Source organism: Plodia interpunctella, chromosome 19 (assembly GCF_027563975.2).
Source record: "Plodia interpunctella isolate USDA-ARS_2022_Savannah chromosome 19, ilPloInte3.2, whole genome shotgun sequence".
Classification (NCBI taxonomy): Eukaryota; Metazoa; Arthropoda; class Insecta; order Lepidoptera; family Pyralidae; genus Plodia; species Plodia interpunctella.
The window spans coordinates 4628233-4649871 of record NC_071312.1 but is presented as its reverse complement, the minus strand read 5'-3'; the positions used below and the strand labels follow the sequence as shown (position 1 = coordinate 4649871).

General features: G+C 37.8%; 6 protein-coding genes across 6 annotated transcripts; 1 reads left to right on the top strand and 5 right to left on the bottom strand.

Moving 5' to 3' along the window:
* Positions 1 to 350: 350 nt before the first annotated feature.
* Positions 351 to 3142, bottom strand: LOC128678322 (outer dynein arm-docking complex subunit 4-like). The gene has a single exon (XM_053759780.1). The coding sequence runs from the start codon at positions 2231 to 2233 to the stop codon at positions 434 to 436; it is 1800 nt and encodes a 599-aa protein (XP_053615755.1). The 5' UTR covers positions 2234 to 3142; the 3' UTR covers positions 351 to 433.
* A 78-nt stretch (positions 3143 to 3220) lies between these two features.
* On the bottom strand, positions 3221 to 4871 carry LOC128678323 (larval cuticle protein A2B-like). Its single transcript, XM_053759781.1, has 2 exons — positions 4777 to 4871; positions 3221 to 3892 (listed from the first exon to the last, which is right to left on the bottom strand). The coding sequence occupies exons 1-2, from the start codon at positions 4786 to 4788 to the stop codon at positions 3281 to 3283; spliced, it is 624 nt and encodes a 207-aa protein (XP_053615756.1). The 5' UTR covers positions 4789 to 4871; the 3' UTR covers positions 3221 to 3280.
* Positions 4872 to 5833: 962 nt separating this feature from the next.
* LOC128678488 (larval cuticle protein A3A-like) lies at positions 5834 to 8379 on the bottom strand. The gene is made up of 3 exons (XM_053760073.1): positions 8356 to 8379; positions 6696 to 6737; positions 5834 to 6402 (listed from the first exon to the last, which is right to left on the bottom strand). The coding sequence occupies exons 1-3, from the start codon at positions 8377 to 8379 to the stop codon at positions 5914 to 5916; spliced, it is 555 nt and encodes a 184-aa protein (XP_053616048.1). The 3' UTR covers positions 5834 to 5913.
* A 407-nt stretch (positions 8380 to 8786) lies between these two features.
* Positions 8787 to 20431, bottom strand: LOC128678487 (cuticle protein-like). Its single transcript, XM_064436598.1, has 6 exons — positions 20334 to 20431; positions 19681 to 19966; positions 18954 to 19158; positions 11263 to 11422; positions 9872 to 9928; positions 8787 to 9440 (listed from the first exon to the last, which is right to left on the bottom strand). Exons 1-6 carry the CDS (start codon positions 20337 to 20339, stop codon positions 8877 to 8879), a joined length of 1278 nt encoding a protein of 425 aa, XP_064292668.1. The 5' UTR covers positions 20340 to 20431; the 3' UTR covers positions 8787 to 8876.
* On the top strand, positions 10397 to 11476 carry LOC128678258 (cytochrome c oxidase subunit 5B, mitochondrial-like). The gene is made up of 2 exons (XM_053759687.1): positions 10397 to 10725; positions 11253 to 11476. Exons 1-2 carry the CDS (start codon positions 10554 to 10556, stop codon positions 11426 to 11428), a joined length of 348 nt encoding a protein of 115 aa, XP_053615662.1. The 5' UTR covers positions 10397 to 10553; the 3' UTR covers positions 11429 to 11476.
* LOC128678257 (uncharacterized) lies at positions 13283 to 14399 on the bottom strand. Its single transcript, XM_053759686.1, has 2 exons — positions 14330 to 14399; positions 13283 to 14053 (listed from the first exon to the last, which is right to left on the bottom strand). The coding sequence occupies exons 1-2, from the start codon at positions 14336 to 14338 to the stop codon at positions 13523 to 13525; spliced, it is 540 nt and encodes a 179-aa protein (XP_053615661.1). The 5' UTR covers positions 14339 to 14399; the 3' UTR covers positions 13283 to 13522.
* Positions 20432 to 21639: the final 1208 nt, after the last annotated feature.

The following is a 21639-nucleotide window of genomic DNA, read 5'->3' as shown; positions in this document are numbered from 1 at the left end:
AATACAATATTTTTAGATATCGTCGTAATTACCCCGATAAATGTTTGATACATTCAGTTCGTAAATATACCCATATATTCATAATACCCACCATAGATCAACAAAAAAGAAAAAACATGCTACATCTTAAGTTACCTCTTAAGTATAGTCAAATTCAAACCATATATTCACTTGCTCACGTTATTATGTACTACTCTATTAGCTATAATTTAAAATGCTTTTCAAATGGTGGCATGGTACTCAAGTCCTCTACCAAATCATAGATAACGCAGAAATCACATGTGCAGTTTGATGTGGGCAAATAACAGGGTAAATGAAATAAAACAATATGAAGTCCTAAAAATAAAATCTTCAAAAATGTTTATGGAATTAAGTACTTATTATCTTTTACAAGAACATACAAATTAGACGTGTATTTAAAGAAAGCAAAAAATTAAATGTCGAATAATTGGAAGCCCAATACTTTGGACTTGGGAGGCGCGGGAAGAGCTTTCTCCTGCCCGGGAATGATTGTGAGGCCTCGCTGGCGACGCTTGCGCCGCTCCACCCTACTGGCTTCACCCGGCTCTGGCTTGCGCGGCAGCACCGAGAACCGGCGACCGGTCGGCACTGTCGACATCCTCTTGAATAGCACCTCTGTTTCCACCTTCAACGTATCATCCAGCACGGCCACTATCTGCTTCTCGCGCTGCACTATCGCCTTGCGCTCATCAGACGTCACCGTCTCAGCCGCCATCTCAGCACACTTAGCCAGGAACGCTTGGACCCTTTCTGGATCTTGCATCTTCTTTGACCATTCGTAAGCCTCTTCCACTTGAATGCGCACTTCGTTTGCATTGCCTTGTTGCATGTCGCCACTCATCAAAACGAAACAACCGTTCAGCCACCATGTCGTATTACCTAGCTCTTGAGCATCGCGTTGACATCTCTTGGCATAGAATTTAGCAAGTGCATAGTTCTTCTGGGTACATAACAGACGAGAGAGCTCGTACTGCAACCAACACTTCATTGTTGCATTCTCACACATTTCGAGAGTAAGCACTACTTTTTCAGTAGCTTGCTTAATATCAATGAATTTGTATGGGTAATTTGCCATAACTGAATCGAATGACTGAGGACGACCAACGGGCAGTCCCATGAGGAACGCAATACGGCGGCGGTTCCCACGCTCACTGAGCGTATAGGATAAACGATGCTGTGCCAAATAGCCTTCACCGACAGCTCGATACAATCGATCAGTGTAGACTTCTTTATCAGGCAACGTTCTGGGGGTCTTACTATCGAGGAATATCTGCATTCGTTCCGCTTGGGCAATCAAGTCCATGATACGGTTTTCACGTAAGCACTTCTCAATTGCCTTCAATAGACGCTCAGAAGTACGAGCACCAATTTCACGTTCTTTAATAAGTATACCTTCTTTATATTTGTTCTGGTGCTTAGAATCTGCTTTTTCAGACAATTTGATAGTATAATAAGGTCTCTGTGAACGTAACATTTCCTGTCTCTCAGACAGAGAACGTAGAGCTTCTTTTACCAAAGCTTTTAATTGTATGCTGCCTCCCGCGTTAGCCGAATGTATTCGCTTATCTTCGGTTAGCTCTTGCAGAAAAAACTTATCGTAAGCCATCGGTCCGAGATATTTCATTGCAAGAACTCTAGCTAAAGTCAAATGCTTACGGGCTTCCATTTGCGTTAACTTTTTTTTCTTCAGCGGCTGTGGTATGCGAGAAATATGCAATACTTTTATCGGTTCACCGTCATCGACACGGGCAGCCTCTACTTGTTTTATCAATGGTAAAAAATCTAACATTACATTTCCAGCGTTTACTCCGATGCAGTCCTGAATAGTTTCTAAACCTTGATTAATGCCTTCGATGAAATATGGTGGTTGACGACGAGACCTAAGACCGCGGAAGTTCATGACGACAGATCTCTCGAAGTCCGACATGGTGTACATGGCGCGGGCTTGCATGTTGCGAGCGTTCATGTTGGCGGGCTGCAGCTTGAGCGCCATGTCCGCGTCCGCGTACGCTTGCACGGGCTGCACGGCGTCCGCGCACACCTGGCTGCGCCCTGTGAGCGTCCGCACGTCGTCAGGAGTGCTCTTGAAAGCTTCATCGTAAGAATCCTTCGCCTTCTCGAACTGCTCGAGCCTCCGCAGGTAGGCTCCGCGTTCACGGTACACTGTAAGTGCACCGTATAGTTGCTTTTCTTCCATAACCAGGTTAGCCATATTTATATAATTTTGTAAGACTTTACCAACAAAAAGTTTCTTTAGTATTTACATATATTTATTTAGATATTATCAATTATTTATTTATCTTTCTAAATAAAATCAAGATGACATTATGCTTTTTTCGACGTGAATGTCAAATGTGGAAGAATAGCATTTCTTAACTTTCTAGTTACTTAAAATGAGGGCAAGTTTCAATTAAAGTTCATGATAGAAATCATTCAACTTAGAAATAAAGATTGTAAAGATGTATATGTATGTAGTGACAAATTATTATCAAGATCGTACGTCGAAATATTTTCATCGAAATGTTTATTAGAGTAGGCGAGAGTGAGATGTCGATTTACGATCGAGGTATATATACTCGTAAGTACTACTTTTCACTTCGATTTGAAAGAAATTATCAATTAAACTAATAATAAGCATTTTAATATTCGTGGATATAGTTATCTTTTTGTTCTGGCCAGTTAAGTTGTTGACGATTTTATTTTTAAATAGAGTTTTGCTCGAGGAATTAGTAAGTACCCCGTTAGTACCTACTAATTCTATGTCTATACCTATTATATTCATAAACGGAAATTTAAAAGTATAAATCCAGTCATAATGTCAAACTTAAAATATCTACCTACAAAATAGTTATAAATGTTCTATCCAAACAAAAATAACTTTGAATATATCAGTCTGATTAATATTCCTGGATGATTTGATCCAATATCTTATTGCACGTTCGGTTAGTGACACATTTTAAAGATGAATTTCATCCAATATCTTATTACATGTTCCGTTAGTGACACATTTCCATATAATAGTTACTTATATAACCGGTATGGATTTCCCTAGTCCCTATTTATGAGTATATCCTCCACAGATTTATATATTAACATTTTCCTAGATGACGCGACGCACTAGATATATTAAAATGGGTAACTTTTTCTAGAATTGTGAAATAGGAAATTAGGGATGTAGTTTCATTAAAAAAATAGGTAGTCTGAGTAAAAAAATTTATCAGCCATAAGTGAGAAATTCAGTCCTGAAGGTAAAGCTTAGTTAAACAGTTATATATGGCGCAGCTGCGGCATAACCAAATGGTGCCGCAATAAGTCTGGCAATGGGGGCGGAGTATCTAGCTACCGAAGCGGTGTAAGCTGCAGCTAAAGGTGCGGTGTAAGCACCAGCCACGGGGGCTGTGTAAGCTGCAGCCACCGGCGCAGTGGCGTAGGGAGCGGCGACTGCTGCAGTGTATCTCGCAGGAGCCACGACAGGAGCAGCCACTGGGGGAGCCGCTAGTCTCGCTGGCACCGCGGGCTCAGCGACCACGGCAGGGGCAGCCGCCACCAACGGCTCTTTCCTTACGACAGCGTTGAATCCATTTACAGAGTCAGCTGCGTAATCCACAGTGCGGCGGGTACCGTCAGGGTCGACGAGTGAATATGAACCCTGCACTAGATCACCATCCCGGGATTCCTGTTGACTCTTGTAATCGCCTGTCAGGGCGTCAGCTACGTTGTATCCAAATCTGTATTGCGGAAGGGGATCGAATTCTTCAAGCCTAGCTGCCACTGGCGCCGTAGCCACTACGGGCGCCGCAGCCAAGGGAGCGGCAACTGGGGCCACCACGCCCGCTCGGGCAACGGCCACCAAACATGAGATGATAACAAACTAGAACCAAGAAATAAAATTGTTACACTTCATAACCATCAATCATGTATAATTATATGTATATGTCATAGGCGTTCGTGTATACGTCACAAACAGCTGTACTTGAAACAGTGACACGGTTTTGCGAGGGCGAGACTAGAGCGGTTGCGCAAGACCACGCGCGGAGAAATTACTAACAAGCTGTGGATAGTGTAGTCAAGGACATGGCGATACGCGCCTCGCATCCTAATCGGCTCCTGCGAATGAGGGTCGGTGGTTTGTGAGAGAATTTGTTAATGAAGCTGAATACTTAATTAATAAACTAACCCGAAAATACCTTAATAATGGTTAAGGTCACTATCCTGGATAGACAGCGACGTTGCGTGGGTTCAATTCCCGTTCGATTAGATTTTTTCATCTTATTATTATTTTAGTCATGAGGATACGACTATGGTGATGATTTTGAATCAAACCTACCTAATATTTTTAAAATTGTTTTTGATATTAATGATTTATTACGTACTAGCGCCCCATCCCAATTTCTCTCGGGTAAAAATATAATAAATTATACATCTCAACTTCCCTTAGGAATACTATATCTATATACTGGTGGAAAACCGCATGAAAATTCGTGGAGTAATTTTTGAGTTTATCGCGAACAGACAGACGCAGTTTTGTTTTATAATATGTAAGGAATGGTTAGAATGATTGAACAGACTCAAAACTTAAATAACTATGGAATAAAATAATTAGGCATTTGATATTTAGATTAAATTACTTTTATTGTACTTAGAGAATAATATTTCGATATTTGTAATATTACGTATAATGAAAGTATCTAAAAATACACCTATCCGGGAACTTATTGGAAACTTAGATGAGCTTTCGATTTCTGTAATATTTACCTTGAAAGCCATGACTGTTCCTGATGAGTTGTGGGAAGATATCAATTGTGACTATGCTCCTGTAAAGTCCGGCGAGGTATATATACCACAGGTTGTGACACAGCCCAAGTTCGCGTTTAGTATTATGTCTGCGTCTGCGCATCACATGGATGTGCAGGCAATTGGAAATGAGCTGCAATTTGTCAATGGCGGAAAATTTGAACGCGCATTTGACGTTATGCCAAAAGTTATGAAATATTTTAGGAATAAAATACCTAAATCAATTTTCTGTAGTTACCTAATAAAAACTTCGATTAAATATCGAAACCAAACTATTAACTGTTTTCATTAATTTGAAAGAAAAGTTTGTTCAACTGAACTACATTACTTATTTAACGGTATTTATAGCTTTGAGAAAAATAAATAAAAACAAAACACACATATTTTTGTCATGAAAATTCGTCGTCATTGACCAGTGTGGTCGATGTGGTAGTGGTCAAATCCTACGGGAACTTTCTTTACTTTTTTTGTCCTGCTGCATAAGCAAAACAAATGCGGCATTCATTGCACACCCTGCCTAAATAAAACGGAACAAAATTTAAAAGATTAGAAACTCTTCCTACGAATATATGACCCACAGAGACTACAATTATTTCATTCCGTCATTCCGTGAACAGAACTAGCATTTCATTCCATTTTTGAGTCGTGGCTTTTTATCAATATTACAATATACCTACCACGTACCTACAATCGCAATGCATTTCCCCTTTAAAACCATACAAAGGGCTTCTTCTTCTTCTAACCGTGTCGACCCGACTAAACTTGTGTGGACCAATACAATGCCACTGATACGATATTATCTGTGGCGACATGTAAGTTTCATCGTGTAATTCAATAGGTACGCAGTTGTTAGGGTACGCAGGGCAGGACAGAAAGTGAGCCATGATTTGGGGAGAGGCACCATACCTTTGCAGGCGGTGTTAGATCTGTAACCCCACGTGTTTTCTTTGCTTCGGCCAACTTGCAACGCTACAAAGGGCTCAAATTGTTAGTTCGATCCGTTGAAATAAATATCCAATTAAGATTCTAATAATTTACTTATTCATTATCAGTTCATCGATGTACGAAAATAAATAATATTACTGTAAAAATAACGGTTTAGTGATGGTAGTTAGGTTGAGCGGCGTACGCGACAGGGGCTACTTTAGCGACGACAGAGGCGGCGACTTTCACAGCAGCGAGGGGCTCCTTATGTACGACAGCGTTGAAACCGTTGTGTGGGTCAGCGGTGTACTCCACAGTGCGCTTGGTGCCGTCAGAGTCGACGACCGAGTAGGAGCCCTGGACGACGTCTCCGTCGCGAGTCTCGTGCTGGGTCTTGGAGTCACCGGTGAGACCGTCTTGTACGTCGTAGGTGAAACTGTATTGAGGGTGGGAGTTGTATTCTTCCACGGCAACTTTAGCAATGGGTGCGACGATATTAGCGACAGGGGCGGCATAGGAGATTGGAGCGTGGACGAGACGAGCAGAAGCGGGCACCACGGGGGAGGCTGCGTACGCGACGGGAGCAGCGGCGTGGTAGGCCACAGGTGTGGCTGGTAGGACGCCAGCGCTGGTGGCTGCCACCAAACAGGCTAATACTACAAACTGTGGGAAAATATTTTTTTTATAGAACACCTTTGAAGATTACATCGGAAATGAATAGAATACTGCGTTGCTAGAAAATAAAGTTTGTTTAAAATTAGATTATTAGGATTATATGTAAAACTTTTTAAGGATAAAATATGTTCAGTTTAAGATGTTTTTACAATAAACTACTTAAGTACTTAATAATTATTAAGTACTTATTATTAGCTCCCAATATATACAAGATTAGTTCTAGAGTTATACCCCCATAATAACCCCACTTTAGATATTATAGTAAACTTGCATTTTTTTACCTTGAAAGCTATTTCGAAGTAAGTCTTGCAAGTTATGGAGTGCTAATAATATAGATCAAGATCAATCGTGCAAATTTATATCAGCGAAAGATGCCCGAGGCAAGATCTACTCATCGGAGCCGATGACATGAACTGAGCTCCAATTGTTGCTCGATATGGGCACAAGGACTACTGGGTCACAAATGTCAAAAATACTGCAAATGTTTGGCTGTAGGCTATGTCCGATAATAACGCTTATTATTGCAAATGAACAGTCTCATTAATGGAAATTAAAAACATTTTGACAATATTTTATAACTGAATTTTGAAAAACTTGAAGAGTTTATTTAATTCGATTGTAAATTATGTCTGCCAGTTTAATTCTTGTCGGTGAGCCACTTTTGATGATTGTTTCTTTTACGACATATTTTTTGAAACAGTTGAAAAAGTTTAGCGAAAAGTTGCACAATATGTTCAGCTGATTGAACAGATGTACTTAGTTAAACATATTTGACAATAAGAATGTTCCGTGTTTTAATTGTGTAACGATAAGAAGATTTCAATCGAAAAGTAATTAAATAATTTCAGTATGTCGTGTCATTCATTTTCATGTGTGGTTATGGTTCTAGATATTAGAGATGTGTATTTATAGATATTAGAAGTCCTCACTTAAAGGATGCAAGTAAATAATTGAGTAGTGATTTAAATCTCTTTATGGTTTGTCTCAAGCAAAACTAGGTCACTGGTAAATCACATGGTAGCAAATGTTAAGTTGTTACTGAATCATTGCTGAACCGTAGTCGTAAAAGTCACATCCGAAGCCTTTAGGCGACTTGAATAAAATCTGATGCCAGTGTAAGCAATACCAAACACACTCGATATGAATGAATAAATTACTGAACCTATAGATTTACTTTTTCTCTTATTCATAAAAAAATAAGGCATACTTTAAGCAAAAATATGTTTTGTCTCGTTCTGTCTAAAACATATTGTAAAATGCAAATACTTAAACATTTTAATGAATAAGTTAATTAGAGTGTAATTAACACTGTTCTTTCATTGTGGCGCCTCAATCACAAGTAGGAAAATCAAAAGTTCAAAGTCTATACCAAAAGAAAACAAGTCAACTTGGAATTATAGGCAACTAAGTAGCAGCCATTCCGGCTTCGCTTGTAAAACTAACACGAAAACGAGTAAAACTATAACAAATTAAACACTATTATTAAAATGTATGAATGCAATAAACTCAAAAACTACCGAACGGATTTGTGTATAGTTTTCACCATGTGATTCCTGAGGAAGGTATAGGTGCAGAATTTATTATGGTTTTACTGGAAATAAACCGGGAAGGAACACTAGTATTAAATAATTAAATAGTATTATTATAATATAAAATCAGAAAAATTGGCACGATAAAGTGACAGTCTAATTTCTGAATAAGTGTTTAGATTTTGGACCCAAGACTACAGCGCAAGACATTTATCATTTGAGTTAATTTAGAATATACTTACGTTCCTATCGATTGATCCTACATGTTTTAACAAAAAAATCGATATTAATTTCGAACAAAAATTGTGATCAAAGACTACAAGTACTTACTTATTTAAAGGTAATATTAAATATCGTTAGTTTTGTCCTAATATTATTGCAGTCACTTCAATGAAATTTTCACGTAAGTTGCCTGACAGAAACAGTAGAGCGGCATTTAGTTTCCTATCTGTCTTCATAAGTGTTGCTTATATAATTTATTCTAAAATTGTTATTATTATAAAATTAAACATTCCGATCCGCCTGCGATTTGCAATAAGATTGGCATTATTATCAACTGTTGCATGTATGCATGTCGTCTCTTAGTTTTGCCTTGTCCCTCCCTGCGAACGCTTTAAATCAAAGCTTTTATTGCGACATTACGTCCGCGCAAGTTTATGACTCATCTATCTTATGATTTGTAAGTGTTATGATCTACATTTGTTCGGGTACGTATTCATGGCTTGTGTATACGAAACTGAATACTGCACTGCTTTGTGTTGTAAAGATAAATAAATAACTAAATAGACAACTTCTTCGACAAACGTGGGTGGAGGAAGTTTTAGGGCTAAAAAGAGAAAAAAATTAAAAAAATACAAAGTTTATTTTTCTATGGCATGTGCTTAAATAAATAATAATACAGGAATTACAGCGTTTCAATTGACTAGTTTGTGCTTAGTGATGGTATACAGGAGCGGCGTAGGCAAGGGGCGCTGCCAGCTTAGCGACCGGGGCAGCGTGAACCACAGGGGCGGCGTGGAGAGCGGGGGCGGCAGCGTAGGCCACTGGGGCGGCGACCTTAGCGACCAAAGGTGCGGCCACTTTCAGAGCAACTGGTTCTTTGTGTACAACAGCGTTGAAGCCGTTGTGGTCATCAGCGGTGTACTCCACAGTGCGCTTGGTGCCGTCAGGGTCGACGACCGAGTAGGAGCCCTGGACGACGTCTCCGTCGCGAGTCTCGTGCTGGGTCTTGGAGTCACCAGTGAGTCCGTCTTGTACATCGTAGGCGAAGCTGTATTGAGGGTGGGAGTTGTATTCTTCGACGGCAACTTTGGCAACGGGGGCGACGACCTTGGCGACAGGGGCGGCGTAGGCTACTGGTGCGTGGAGGAGCGGCGCGGCCGGAGCGGCGTGCACGACGGGTGCCGCGGCATATGCGACCGGCGCAGGGTGCGCGTACGCAGCGGGCGCGATCACGCCCGCCTGCGCATAGGCGACTGCGCACACCAACACTACCAGCTGGAAAATGTTACCACTTCTGTGACATAGGTCCTAATAATAACATCATGTACTAACTAAAATATGGAAAATGTACTAATGCAACTCTTCCTATATTTTAGGTATCTAAATTAATCTATCGTCAATACATTAGCATTAAAATGGTGTAAATAAATCTATGACGATTGTTGTTTATGATGAAAATAAATCTCCAAAATAAAATCCTTAGTATATTCTTAAAATAAATATTATTGCTTAGATGACAGGAAACACCATACGAAAAGAAATTGAATAAGGATTCCTTTTAAGTAGTTGTAAGAAAATCATGAATGACTATTGATAAATTTAATAAATAAATAATTCAATTGGAATAATTCTAAAGTAAATCCGTTTTAATTTATCCTAATTCTAAAGTAGATCCATTTTGTTATTGAAGGCTTCACAGAACCTACCTTGAAAGCCATTGCGTTTGGGAAAGGTGTTTGTGTGACTTCACTTCGAGAAGACCTCTAGTTGAATGTGCCTTGATCATATCCGACGGAGTTTTTATATGCTCAATGCAGCCTCCAGCGTGCATCGCAACCACTGCGCTCACATGCGTGAGAGCTATAAACCGGTTGCTTTAAATATGTTATCGTGTTCCATAATTTGTTAGGAAGCCAGGAACTACAGAATTTGACAGTGTTGTATGAAAATAAGCATGAGTAGGCTGTGATTGATCTCGACCACAAAGATCACTTGTTTTACAATGCGAGTCTGCTTTCTTTTTTTTTCTTGCTTGGGTGACATGTCCTTGCTAACGATATATGATATGCATAAATATCATGTTGAAGAAATTTATACACTAGAAATTTGTTTTGGTATATCAATGAAAATACTAAGTAAAAGAAAAACCTAGGCACAGAAAAATTTACCAACCTCGTTTAAAATCCTGATAAAAACCTCATTTATTTGAATGGGCATATTTTTGGAAACTCAGTGTTTTCGTGACTTTTAGTTTTAATGACAGCTATCAATATTATCAAATTATTTCGGAAAAGGCTTAATTAATCGAAGTTTGCAATTTAGCAATTAAGAAACAACGCAGTATATTTTTTTCAGCTACATTTATACGACCGAACTCTTTGAAGGACGATGTTTTGTGTACGACGACTTCCCTCAGTGTCCACGGTCAAGCGCATGGGATCGCGCGTGTATGCTCAGTTCCACGACCCCCTGGACCACGTGACCGGCATCGAGAAGAGGGAACTACTGGCCCATTTGGCCGGAGACTGTGATCCCTTCCGAATCTTGGCTCTCAAGAGAGGTACGTTTAGGGTCGTTCTTGGTTTTATGAAGGAACAGTTGCCTCGGTTCCCTTGGCACGTGCATATCAGGTACTTCTGTAAATCGTTGGAATAGTATCGACACGCCAAGAAGTTGTACTTAAACCTGATATCCTACTTCCTACCTACAAATCTCTCTCATAGTCGCATTTGAGGCTGTATTGTCAAGTTACCCTGAATGGATCTTTATGCCATGGTAATAGCGGCGAATTCGTAATGAATTTGGATAGTTTGTGTTAAACGATAGAAATTACCTGTGGCCATTGCTAGCTGGATGTATTTTAAAAAGAACAATAGATGTTTGAATTTTAAAACAGTCAATTTTGTAATGTATACTTACGTTGTCAGTTTAGTATTAAGCCATTTTAATGTAAGAAGCACGTCCTGTTTTATTATAATAATGGTTTTATAAAAGTAAAATTTATACATAAATATTGTTGTGTAACATGACGGTGTTTAAATAACTTCTGACGCTGATTGAGATAATAAAATCGGAAATTATTTCCAGGACCAGGCACCAGAGAGCGTCCGAACCTGGTGCCGAGCGCGTACGTGAACCGATTGATGGGCTGCGTGTGCCACCCGGACCAGATGCACGTGGAGTACATGTGGCTGCACCAGGGCGTGCCCAAGCGCTGCGGCTGCGGGTACTGGTTCGAGCTCTGTCCAGTTGCACCACTTTGATTTGCCGTTTCAGCTGAAGTATCGGAGAATATATTTTTTACAATACAACATTGTTTTTCCTTTAAGCCGGCTACACACTGTCCGCAAACAGGGGGCTTAATGCGATCCAGTTCGGGACCTAAACTGATCAGCGTCGCAATCTCGTACCAAGTTAATATTTATTACTAATGCGATTCATTTCAGGATCTTAAATTGAACTGCGCTGCATTTGAATCATTCCGTATAAGTTGGTCTGCTGTTCACTAAACTTTGGCAGATTTGGTATAAATTGCTGATTTTTCATCGCGGTAAATAAATAAATAATAAATATATTAGTACAAATCACACAGATTGGAGCTAGCCCCAAAGTAAGCTCGAGACTTGTTTTATGGGATACTAACTCAACGATACTATATTTTATAACAAATACATATATAGATAAACATCCAAGACCCGAGTCAATCAGAAAAAGGTCAATTTCCATCATGACCTGACTGATTTTGTTTTTATCACTCACTTTACTTAACCGAAGGTACAGTCAAAAAAGATAAGGTACCTACCAACATAATATGACAAAATACCCTAGCTCTTCAGCTAGTTTTTGAATGTGGCTGCTTGATGATTATGAGTTAACGAAACATTGCTACATATGTTCTAATATCTGTGCATATATATTTATTATATCACTATTTTTCCAGTGGGATTAGGCACACATTTTTCTGAATTCCAAAACGCAGTTGAAAAAGACTACTGAAATACCCTAGGGTATTACAGTAGTCCCCCCTAGAAACCCCTAGGGGTTTGGCACAGGCTGCTCCAAATCTACCCACGTATTTTTTTAAAGAACTCATGTTGTAGTCGGTCATTGATTCTTGGCAAGAGCCATTTCTAGCGACATTGCTCAGAAACTTATGAATGTCGAGTCGAAGAGGTTTGGTATAAGAAGTTTTGCGCTAGTACACCTAATTTAATTTACCAGTACATACCAGTGGCCTGTCTCGGCACGCTCGGGTTTAACCATAATAAATTATACACCTAAACCTTCCTAAGGAGTCACACGATTTATTGGTAAAAACCACATGAAAATCCGTCTAATAGTTTTTCGAGTTTATTGTGAACAGACAGACGCAGTAAAATACTTTGTTTTATACCATATGTAAAGATGAGGATCATTGTGTAATTTATGCTGATAATTTTTTTGTAGAGCCTGTGTTTTATTGAATACATATAAAACAAATTCTTCAATATATTAATCTTAATTTTACCAAAAAACCTACTTCTCTATATATTTTTATTATCTAAAAGTCAATAATCTAGCGCGTAAGTAATCTAGCGCGGGTTCAATTTCCCCTCGATTCCAGAATTTTTTCATCTCATTATTATTTTCAAAAATAAAGTTAAAAGTATGTGTGACATGTATAACAAATCCATTTTTACTATCCTTCTAAATAAACGTGTGGCCCGAGTCTCGCTACTCTTAGCTTTATCAAGTTAATACCGTAAGAGACAAAATAGTATTGTAGTGACTTCATTGTTGTATGAGTGCAAGAGGTCTTTATAAATTGGTAAGACGGCCGCCACTCGCTCGCCGGCTTATTTGCTGGCCGTGAACTGAGCTTGCACCATTTAGTCCAGTTCTGGAATTCGTTATTATATTATCTACAAGGTGAAGGAGAAAACCATAATGGATTTCAGTATTAGGATTTCAGATTTCATAATAATGTCAGTCTTAACTTTATTATAGTGGCGAATATCCGACCTATCCAGGACCATGAATATTGTGTCGCTCTATCAGAGCGACCACTAACTACACCTTATCACAGAATAGTATATACTCCTAACGAAGCATATTACGCATCCAAAAAAAATATGATCCAGATTTAGGTATGTATAATAAATTATTTTTGTGAGTGTAATATATGCCATTTGAATCAATAAACAGAGCAACAAACAACATTTATGTATTTAAAAAAATAGTGTGGTTTGACGACCGGCTCGTCGTCGCCGCATAGTCACAAAATAAATTTACATTCAGTTTATAATTCACAGCATTTCCTAAATAAACAGCAACTTAACATAATATCACAACACTGGAGAAAGTATTTGCATTGCTTTTTATCGATTATGCGCTGGAGTGAAATACTGTCCTCGATTGGTATGTTCCTGGGGAGGCACTTCGTTTTCTGGCGTGAAATACACTCGTACATCTTGATGACCGTATCCTTCTGCCTTCGCGTAGTATCCAAGTTGATCTATAACGTTTTGAGACAGTTCAATCACTGGTTTTCCATTCGTGTATTCCTGCTGCTGTCCCAATTCCGGTTCGTATCTGTAGTTGATGTATCCGTTCGGCATGTACTGCTGTGGTTTTGCTTGGATATTATATATAGGTTCTTGTTTGATGACTGCCTTGAAGCCGTGCTTGGAGTCAGCTGAATACTGCACAGTTCGCTTGGTGCCGTCCGGGTCGAGCACAGAGTAGGCGCTGGTGACTGTGTCACCGTATCTGACCTCGTGCTGGCTCTTTGAATCTCCTGTTGAGGGGTCCTCGACATTGTACGAGTATTTGTAGTCTAATTCTGTTGGCGGCGGGTCTGTAACTATGATGCATTGGATTGTGGGTATGGAGGATACCAATAAAATTACCTGAAACGAAAAAGCCATTGTGGAGAGATTAAAGAGAAACCATATTAGAATAAATAGTCTAAAATCTAGATAAGAGATACTTGTAATGAAAACATGTCATTAATGAATATATTAAACACTGACTAAATAGTCCCAATAAGGATTTATTACTCACAAATTGACAAAACGGATTACTATAAAAAGAAAGAAATAAACCTGGGATAGCACATGAGTACTTTTTATCTCGAGATTATTTGAGAAAGACGCGGCTAGTTGAAAGTAAATAAAATTATTTACCCCAATCATGTTGCACGGCGTTCAACAATAGGGTTCGCGGTAAATAGTCCGCGGAATAAAGCGTTGATCGTATTTATAGAAGCAGCGAGCGTTCACTCGAATGTTCCGTATTGCCAAGCTGGAGCTTACACCGATTGTCATTGAGGTGTGCTTCATAAATCAACGCAATTAAAGGTTCTAGGCGATTTAAATGGACAAAAATCCCCTATCACATAGACATAATCATACTGATATAACTCTTCTGGTAACAGGAACTCTTGGTGTTTTCCTTCTATTACTGTCTTTTCTGACATAAATATAACTATGGAACGTTCTGCTTCATATACTTATCCCTACTAATGAGCCTTCACTAGGGTTGAAGGTCAAGGTACTAACTACTTTACTTAGAGTATTTGTCCACGAGGTTTTAACACTAAACTTTATAGCATGCTGAGTCAATTGATTGTTCAGATAATCGTAGAGAATAAATACCTTTGGGTCATCGCGGTCGGTAAGTACACATTAGTGAGTCCTGTCCTTTACATCTAGAGTCCTAGGATTTCTTGGGTTCTGTGGCCATTTGTTGGCAACTAAGATAACGATTTATTGTTTGTATGGTTCCTTAGTCTCAACGTATCATACAAATTAAATAGCTTATATTCACTATCATCACACTCACTCACGCAGTAGCTAATAATATAATGTTTTAATATATTTCGAAAGCATTGCATACATTTATTTGTGGGATCAAAATAAATGGATACATTTGTAGGTCATGGGCGTAAATAGATTCTGCAAAAACCGATTGTTTACAACATGTAAGTGTATGTTGTCGTATCTCCCATTCATCTTGCATTGTGCGCGAGATCTCACAGATTGACGTGGAGATATTTATATATTGTTGTATGTCATGTCTAGTCTAGAGGTCAAATATACCAATTTAAAAATACGAGAGGATCGTGAATATATTATAGTTTTAAATAGGTTAAACTTATCTTGTGTTTTGGGGAAGAAACGGGTAAAAACGGAAGAAACTGTATTGACTTTTTTCCGTCATTCATTCATATCGAATGTGTTATTGCTAAGATGCCTTTAGGCGACCACAATAAAATCTGACACCAGAAGAGGAATTACCTGGACATTTTTACTACGTACGTTTACGGCTTAATTAGTTATACTAACATAGAATAGATATAAGAAAAAATTGATGGAGTATGATGATTCAATTCAGAAAATTACCTGTGAAAGTAGAATAAACATCTGGCGTAATCTAAATGATACAAAAAACATATTGTTATCACATTTACACGACAAGTGTCCAAGAAAGGGTTAACATATATACAAAAATGTTTAAAATAAATTATTCGTCTGCATAAAACGTTCAAACAAAAGTCAAAACTGAACCACAGCCATCTAGTAAGTGCAAGAGCAAACACATGCTATAACTAACTATATGATAATGCACTTTCTAATTGGGTTACCAGGGGTCATAGTCGTGCTCTTCACATACCGATAAAGCCTCCGTAAACTGTCAACTTTAACTTAGTTACGAAACTGCGAAATTTTGTACAAAACATAATAATCCTCTGCGGCTCACGGTCGGTTACTTTGGATGTTCAGTGTAAAGAAAAATGTGGTACTCAGGTACTGAGGTGTGGTATACATATGTCTGAACTTTTTAATGAATGAGAATTTTCGCAGGCAGTCGAAAACATATCCATACTAAAGTTTTTTTTCTGAAAATCTTGAAAATCACCCATAATAACGAAAAATAGAGGTCATGGAGCAGAAGATTCGGCAAAATTATGTGTTGAAAGAAGTAAAAGTTTCACATATAACTTCGTAACTTTCTCAAAAAAATTCGATTTTTAAGTATACTTATAGTTATTTCATAACTTATGTGGTCGTTACAAGGGTAATAATTTTTGGAAGTCATTAGCTCAAGTGCGGATATTTTTCGTTAAGTAATATTTTTATAACAGGTAACCGGAAAGAGTTATTTTTGTCTAATGTTTTGTATGTACTTAAGAGTAAATTTTTCAAAATTATTATAAGAAAATAGTTATTAGCTAAAATACGTTGATATTTACACTCGTTGATTTTCATTAAAATCTCAAGCAATGTTACTTAATACATTTGTGTTAAATTATATAGCCATCCACTTCTTTCCCAATCCCTAATTGATTTTAATGAATTGATGAGCACTTGTGAGAACGTTACTTAATTGAATAATGATTCATCTACATTATTGTTCGATAACGTTGATATTAATGTAACTTATCAAAAAATTTACAAACTTTGCTCTTAGAAATTATAATTCTATTTTTAAACCTAAAAAAAATAAAGTTACATGTTTTTTTTAGGTTTCCTTAGACTGTGTCTACCCCGTAAGCACTTGAACTTGTGTGTTAACTAGAACAAGTAATACTTTACCATACCACTGAGTAATTTACTAGTAATAACCTCGAGTAGCAGCACTTGGGTCAGTAGGTTCATGTGTATGTGTACGCACCATACGTCAATAGAAAAGACATCAACGAGCCATTTGATCTTCTTTTATCCCTTTCCATTGTTTGATAGGTGTACAGTTTTGATAGGTGTAAGATGTACAGTTTCTTGGGTATTCTGTTTCCGCCGATGGTATAAAACCATTATTTCTTTTATCGATGTATGAAACCAATGCCGGAAAAAGTAGAAGCTATTCAGCCATATCCTGTTCCATTTACCGCCAAACAACTTGGACGTTTCTTAGGCATGTTTAAATATTACCACAGATTCGTGCCAAAGGTTGCAAAGATTCAGGAGGCACCGTTGGACATAGGTATAATATAATTTGAATACTTACTTAGTTTTATTGCATGTGTATTTGTATTTTATTTAAATACTTAAGTATATAGTCGTGGTGAGTGGATGGCTCATCTAGGTGTTTTATGAATAAATTAACCGGTATTTAACTCACAAACATGTCTAAAAATTCTGATTTTGTTTAAAATATTATAATCCTCTATCTAAATACATTGTACTAAATAAATAATACTTAATATTGATTATGCATCATTCGTTTGGTTTGCGATAATATTACTGCGAGTCGCGGAATGACATTGATATGCATCACGTCTGAACTATAACAAAAGCTGTAAAGCAAAGTGCTTGACATGTACTAAGGCTCATTGCAAACGTGAATTAATTATTAATGTAAATGTGAATTAATTATTAATGGTTAATATAAGCATAATATTCTTTCGATATTTGTTCCATGTATAGTATTGTTTGTTTGAAGCCACTTTGAAGCTTAGTGACTTGAAATTTTGTTTGCTTAAATTTTACAACATCCGCGAGAGGAAAAACAGTTGGTAGGTGTACTTTAGTTATTTTTCTATTGCAGTCGGACCAGCTATGAAAACCATAGATTTACAATATAGATATAATAACTTTTATGACTCCATGCCTCCACATTCTATATTGCATTAATTAATAGCCTCCACAAAATAAGAGTGCTAGTTTTTGTAAATTCGAACTGCATTGAATTGTATGCGCGATCGAGATATAAGCAGGGCGCGGCTGACACACATTCACGCACGGTATTATTTTATAAATTCACACATAGTATACGTTCTGATTGACCTAAGAACATGCACTAGTCCAGTGGAACAAATTATTGATATACCTAGTTACCTGTAGCACAGGACTCTTAGGAGTCTTTTTTCAGGAACTAATCTCTTCACAAAGTTTACAAGTGCAGTCATAGTGCTTAGCTACTTAGGTATATTACTAGTTTATAAGCGCTTCATTGTGAAGAGTAAATAAATGATTTTTTATTATTTATTATTATTATTATTGATATCGGCCATTAAACTAATAAACTCACGTTGTTCACGTTTGGCTTTTAGACAGAGGTTTTTAGTATTGATCAGTATTTTGTGTATAATGTATTTTCTTGGTTTAATAATATGACGGGAACTAATATCACAGTCATAGTGTTAAAATCTGAAAACTTTTTACTCGATTCTTATCTGAAGAATACGTCAACTCCACTCGAATCCAATAACAATCCAAAACAATTTAAAATTACTAAATCTAATGATCCGTTCTATCTTTAAAAGGTGTGAATTATAAACCTGCCGCAAGAAATTTCCTATCAACCAGTTAAAACTTCATCGAAGTCCGCACCATGGAGGAGTTTAAGAAAACAAATAAGTTTGATTCCTCTTTTTATTACCTTAGCGTTAACATTATTCTAATTAAATATCCATAAATAACTTAGCACTTTTCATATAGACAGAGACAATGGAGTTTAGACGGATTTAGCAAAACACTTGTCTCCTCACGACACTGGCAATGCACTCCCTAAATCGTACGATTCCCCTTTACATATACATACATAAATGTGTAAATATAAATGATTAAATAATGACTTCATTCGCAAATATGTTAATGTTACTGGGATTTTAAAACCTTTTAAACTTAACAACTTAACATTATCAACAAAAATCCTATATCCATAAACCTGCAACATGATACATAAAATGCTGCCGGCCATATAAATTTAAAAATAAATCAAAATTAAAAATGGATCACATTTGTAACATTTCCTGCCAGTTACCATTACATTCAAATCCGTCTAAATATCTTGGGTTCAGCGGACTAGTGGAGGTAGGCAGGCGCGGCGGCGACGGGCGCTACTGCCTTGACGACGCCACCCAGGGGTTCCTTGTGCACCACCGCGTTGAACCCGTTTTGGGGGTCGGCCGTGTACTCCACCACACGCCGGGTGCCGTCGGGCTCCACCAGAGAGTACGAGCCTTGGACCACGTCGCCAGATCGGGATTCCTGCTGGCTCTTTGAATCGCCTGATGAAGAAAATACATTGGTTCATTTAACAATTTTATCACTATCTTTCCAAAGAAATCGAACTATTAAAATAATAAATAGTAATTTAAAAAAAATAATCGTCGTTATAAAGAGAAAAGATTTGTATTTTTGTTTGTAATGACTAAACTCAAAAAATATAACTCGATAAAATATTTGGCACAGAGATAGACGATACCTTCAGAGTGACATAGGCTACTTTTTATTATGATTTTACTCGAGCGAAGCCGGGGCGGGCCGCTAGTACTATATGATCTGACTAATATTAGGTGGGGATGTGTTTTTTACTTTTTCAGTCAAAATCTACTGAATGCATTTCTATACAATTTGGAATATACCTATACTATAGGTATAGTCCAAATTTCATAAGGTAATCCTGGTTACGCGGTATTTCATGGGAGCGAGACCATCTAGTGTATAAATAAATAAATCTCGTAAGCACTTGGATCAAAAACATTTGATATACAAAACGTGAGCAGACAAATTTGATTGTAATTACTAACCAGTCAACGCGTCCTGGATGTCATACGCATAAGAATACTGGGGATTCGGGTCGTAGTCTTCAACGGGGGCGGCGACTTTGGCCAGAGCTGGTACACCATAGGGCGCTGCGAAGGCTGGCCTTGCGACCGCAAGCGCCGGTCGGGCCACGAGCGGAGCGGCGAGCGGGGCGGCTAGGGGCGCATGCAGCCCGAGGCCGTAGGGTCTCGCGTACGCGAGGGGAGCAGCCACGGGCACGATGCCGGCCGCTCCTCTGCACACCGCCAGGATAGCAGCCAAAATTAGAACCTGTGATAATCAAGTCAAAACGTTTTTTTAAATTATGACGTCTGAACGTCTTATTCCGTGTACATACAAACTACTATTGATACGAGATATTGACGAAATATTGCGTGTCAATAGTAGTTCCCATTTATTGTTAACCGAATTTACGTACAGCAGAACCCGGCAACCAACTTTGAGAACCACTTCGAACATCGAACAAAATTCTTCAACAATTTCGAAAATACGACAGCTCTGTCTGAATGTGCTTATCCGGTCAGAACAATTTATAGTCAGTATCAGCACTTCTTATTTGTTTTTTATTATACGGGAATACTATCTTAAATTTACTTAATAATACATTTTACAAAAATATTTGTAAAAGTTCACTTGCCTTCATGTTGCTTAGGTACGTCGTCGGGTCTGGCCTGCTGTGAACGTCAAAGGGTGCGCACGCGTCGCTTTTATACGCAATCGCATGTGTGGTTAGCGGACCCGAACCCGCTTGGTTCGATTTGTCAGGGCCAACCCTACATCCTTCACGTATTGCCTATGTTTTATTCATCAATCTATTACAAAAGATTTAATAAAGCTAGGCTTCCATTATATTGCGGATATTTTGGGAAGTACATACGTAATTTCAGACTGAAAAGTATATATTTCCGGTCTACAAAATCCATACCGATTTTGAGGTCAAACATAGTATACACAAAATATCAAAAAAATATCACATGATGACAATGGTAGCTTATACCTAGTTTATTATTAGGTATAGAAAAAAAATACCAATCCCTATAAAAAATACTGGCTACGCCCCTTGCCGTCCAGCCCTCCGATATAGCTACGCCACTGGAGGCAATATACAGCGAGACAAGAGTATATTTTTGGGTCACAGCACAGCTGCGCGTTATCACTGCGCAAGTGTGTGCGTGTGATAGTAGTTCCGCGACATACCTACACATTAATAATACCTCTGTCCTTAAACGATATAAGTAATTGATCTTTGCATTAGATACTTAGTTGGTCCTGTCGTGCAACAATCTCGTATCAAACTTGGAGAAAATGAACATTTTATTAGCAATGGGACTTGTCGAGTGGAAATGACTTCACGTTTAATAAAAAAGATAATTAATTACCAATTAAAACAAATTAACGAGATAATTACCTATTGCTATTAATAATCAATATGTTGATGTCATATTATTAACCAATTTTATAACATTTGAAAAGTTTTGCTTTTTTCATATTTCCCGTCTAAATTAGCTGTATAATTAACTGTAAGCGGGCTAAGTCTTTACGTAGGAGTTAGAAAAATAATTACGGGGGGTCTTTATGAGCCTAATAGAAGACATATTTTTGTAGAAGCTTTGTTTATAGAAAAATAATCTATCCGTGTCTACCGTAATCGTGCCTAAGAAGGTTACAGAATATAATATATAATCTACTCAAAATGAAAGTGAAAAATAAAAGAGCTTATTTATTTTACACATGACAATTTAAAATCAAATAAATTATTCAGAAATTAGACCATCGCGTCAAGTTTTATATTAAACAGTAAATTTTAAAAAACTACTAGTATTTCGGAACAACCACTACTAAAAAGAAATGATGAAAGAAACTCATTTAAAGGGTGTAGGTCCCTATCATTTCAGAACAGAAGGGCTTATCATATGTTTTTTTTTTCTATAGTATTATTTCTA

Coding starts and splice junctions, on each gene's coding strand:
- LOC128678258 (XM_053759687.1), top strand. CDS start 10,554: ATGTTTTGTGTACGACGACTTCCCTCAGTGTCCACGGTCAAGCGCATG. Junction 10,726..11,252: donor AATCTTGGCTCTCAAGAGAG/GTACGTTTAGGG, acceptor AATTATTTCCAG/GACCAGGCACCAGAGAGCGT.
- LOC128678487 (XM_064436598.1), bottom strand. Junction 11,423..18,953: donor GCGCCTGCCTACCTCCACTA/GTCCGCTGAACC, acceptor GGCAAATCAAAG/TGGTGCAACTGGACAGAGCT. Junction 9,929..11,262: donor CCAGGTTCGGACGCTCTCTG/GTGCCTGGTCCT, acceptor ACATTCAACTAG/AGGTCTTCTCGAAGTGAAGT.
- LOC128678488 (XM_053760073.1), bottom strand. CDS start 8,379: ATGCCGCTCTACTGTTTCTGTCAG. Junction 6,738..8,355: donor CGCTCTACTGTTTCTGTCAG/GCAACTTACGTG, acceptor CTATATTATTAG/CACTCCATAACTTGCAAGAC. Junction 6,403..6,695: donor ACTTCGAAATAGCTTTCAAG/GTAAAAAAATGC, acceptor ATTTTCCCACAG/TTTGTAGTATTAGCCTGTTT.
- LOC128678322 (XM_053759780.1), bottom strand. CDS start 2,233: ATGGCTAACCTGGTTATGGAAGAAAAGCAACTATACGGTGCACTTACA.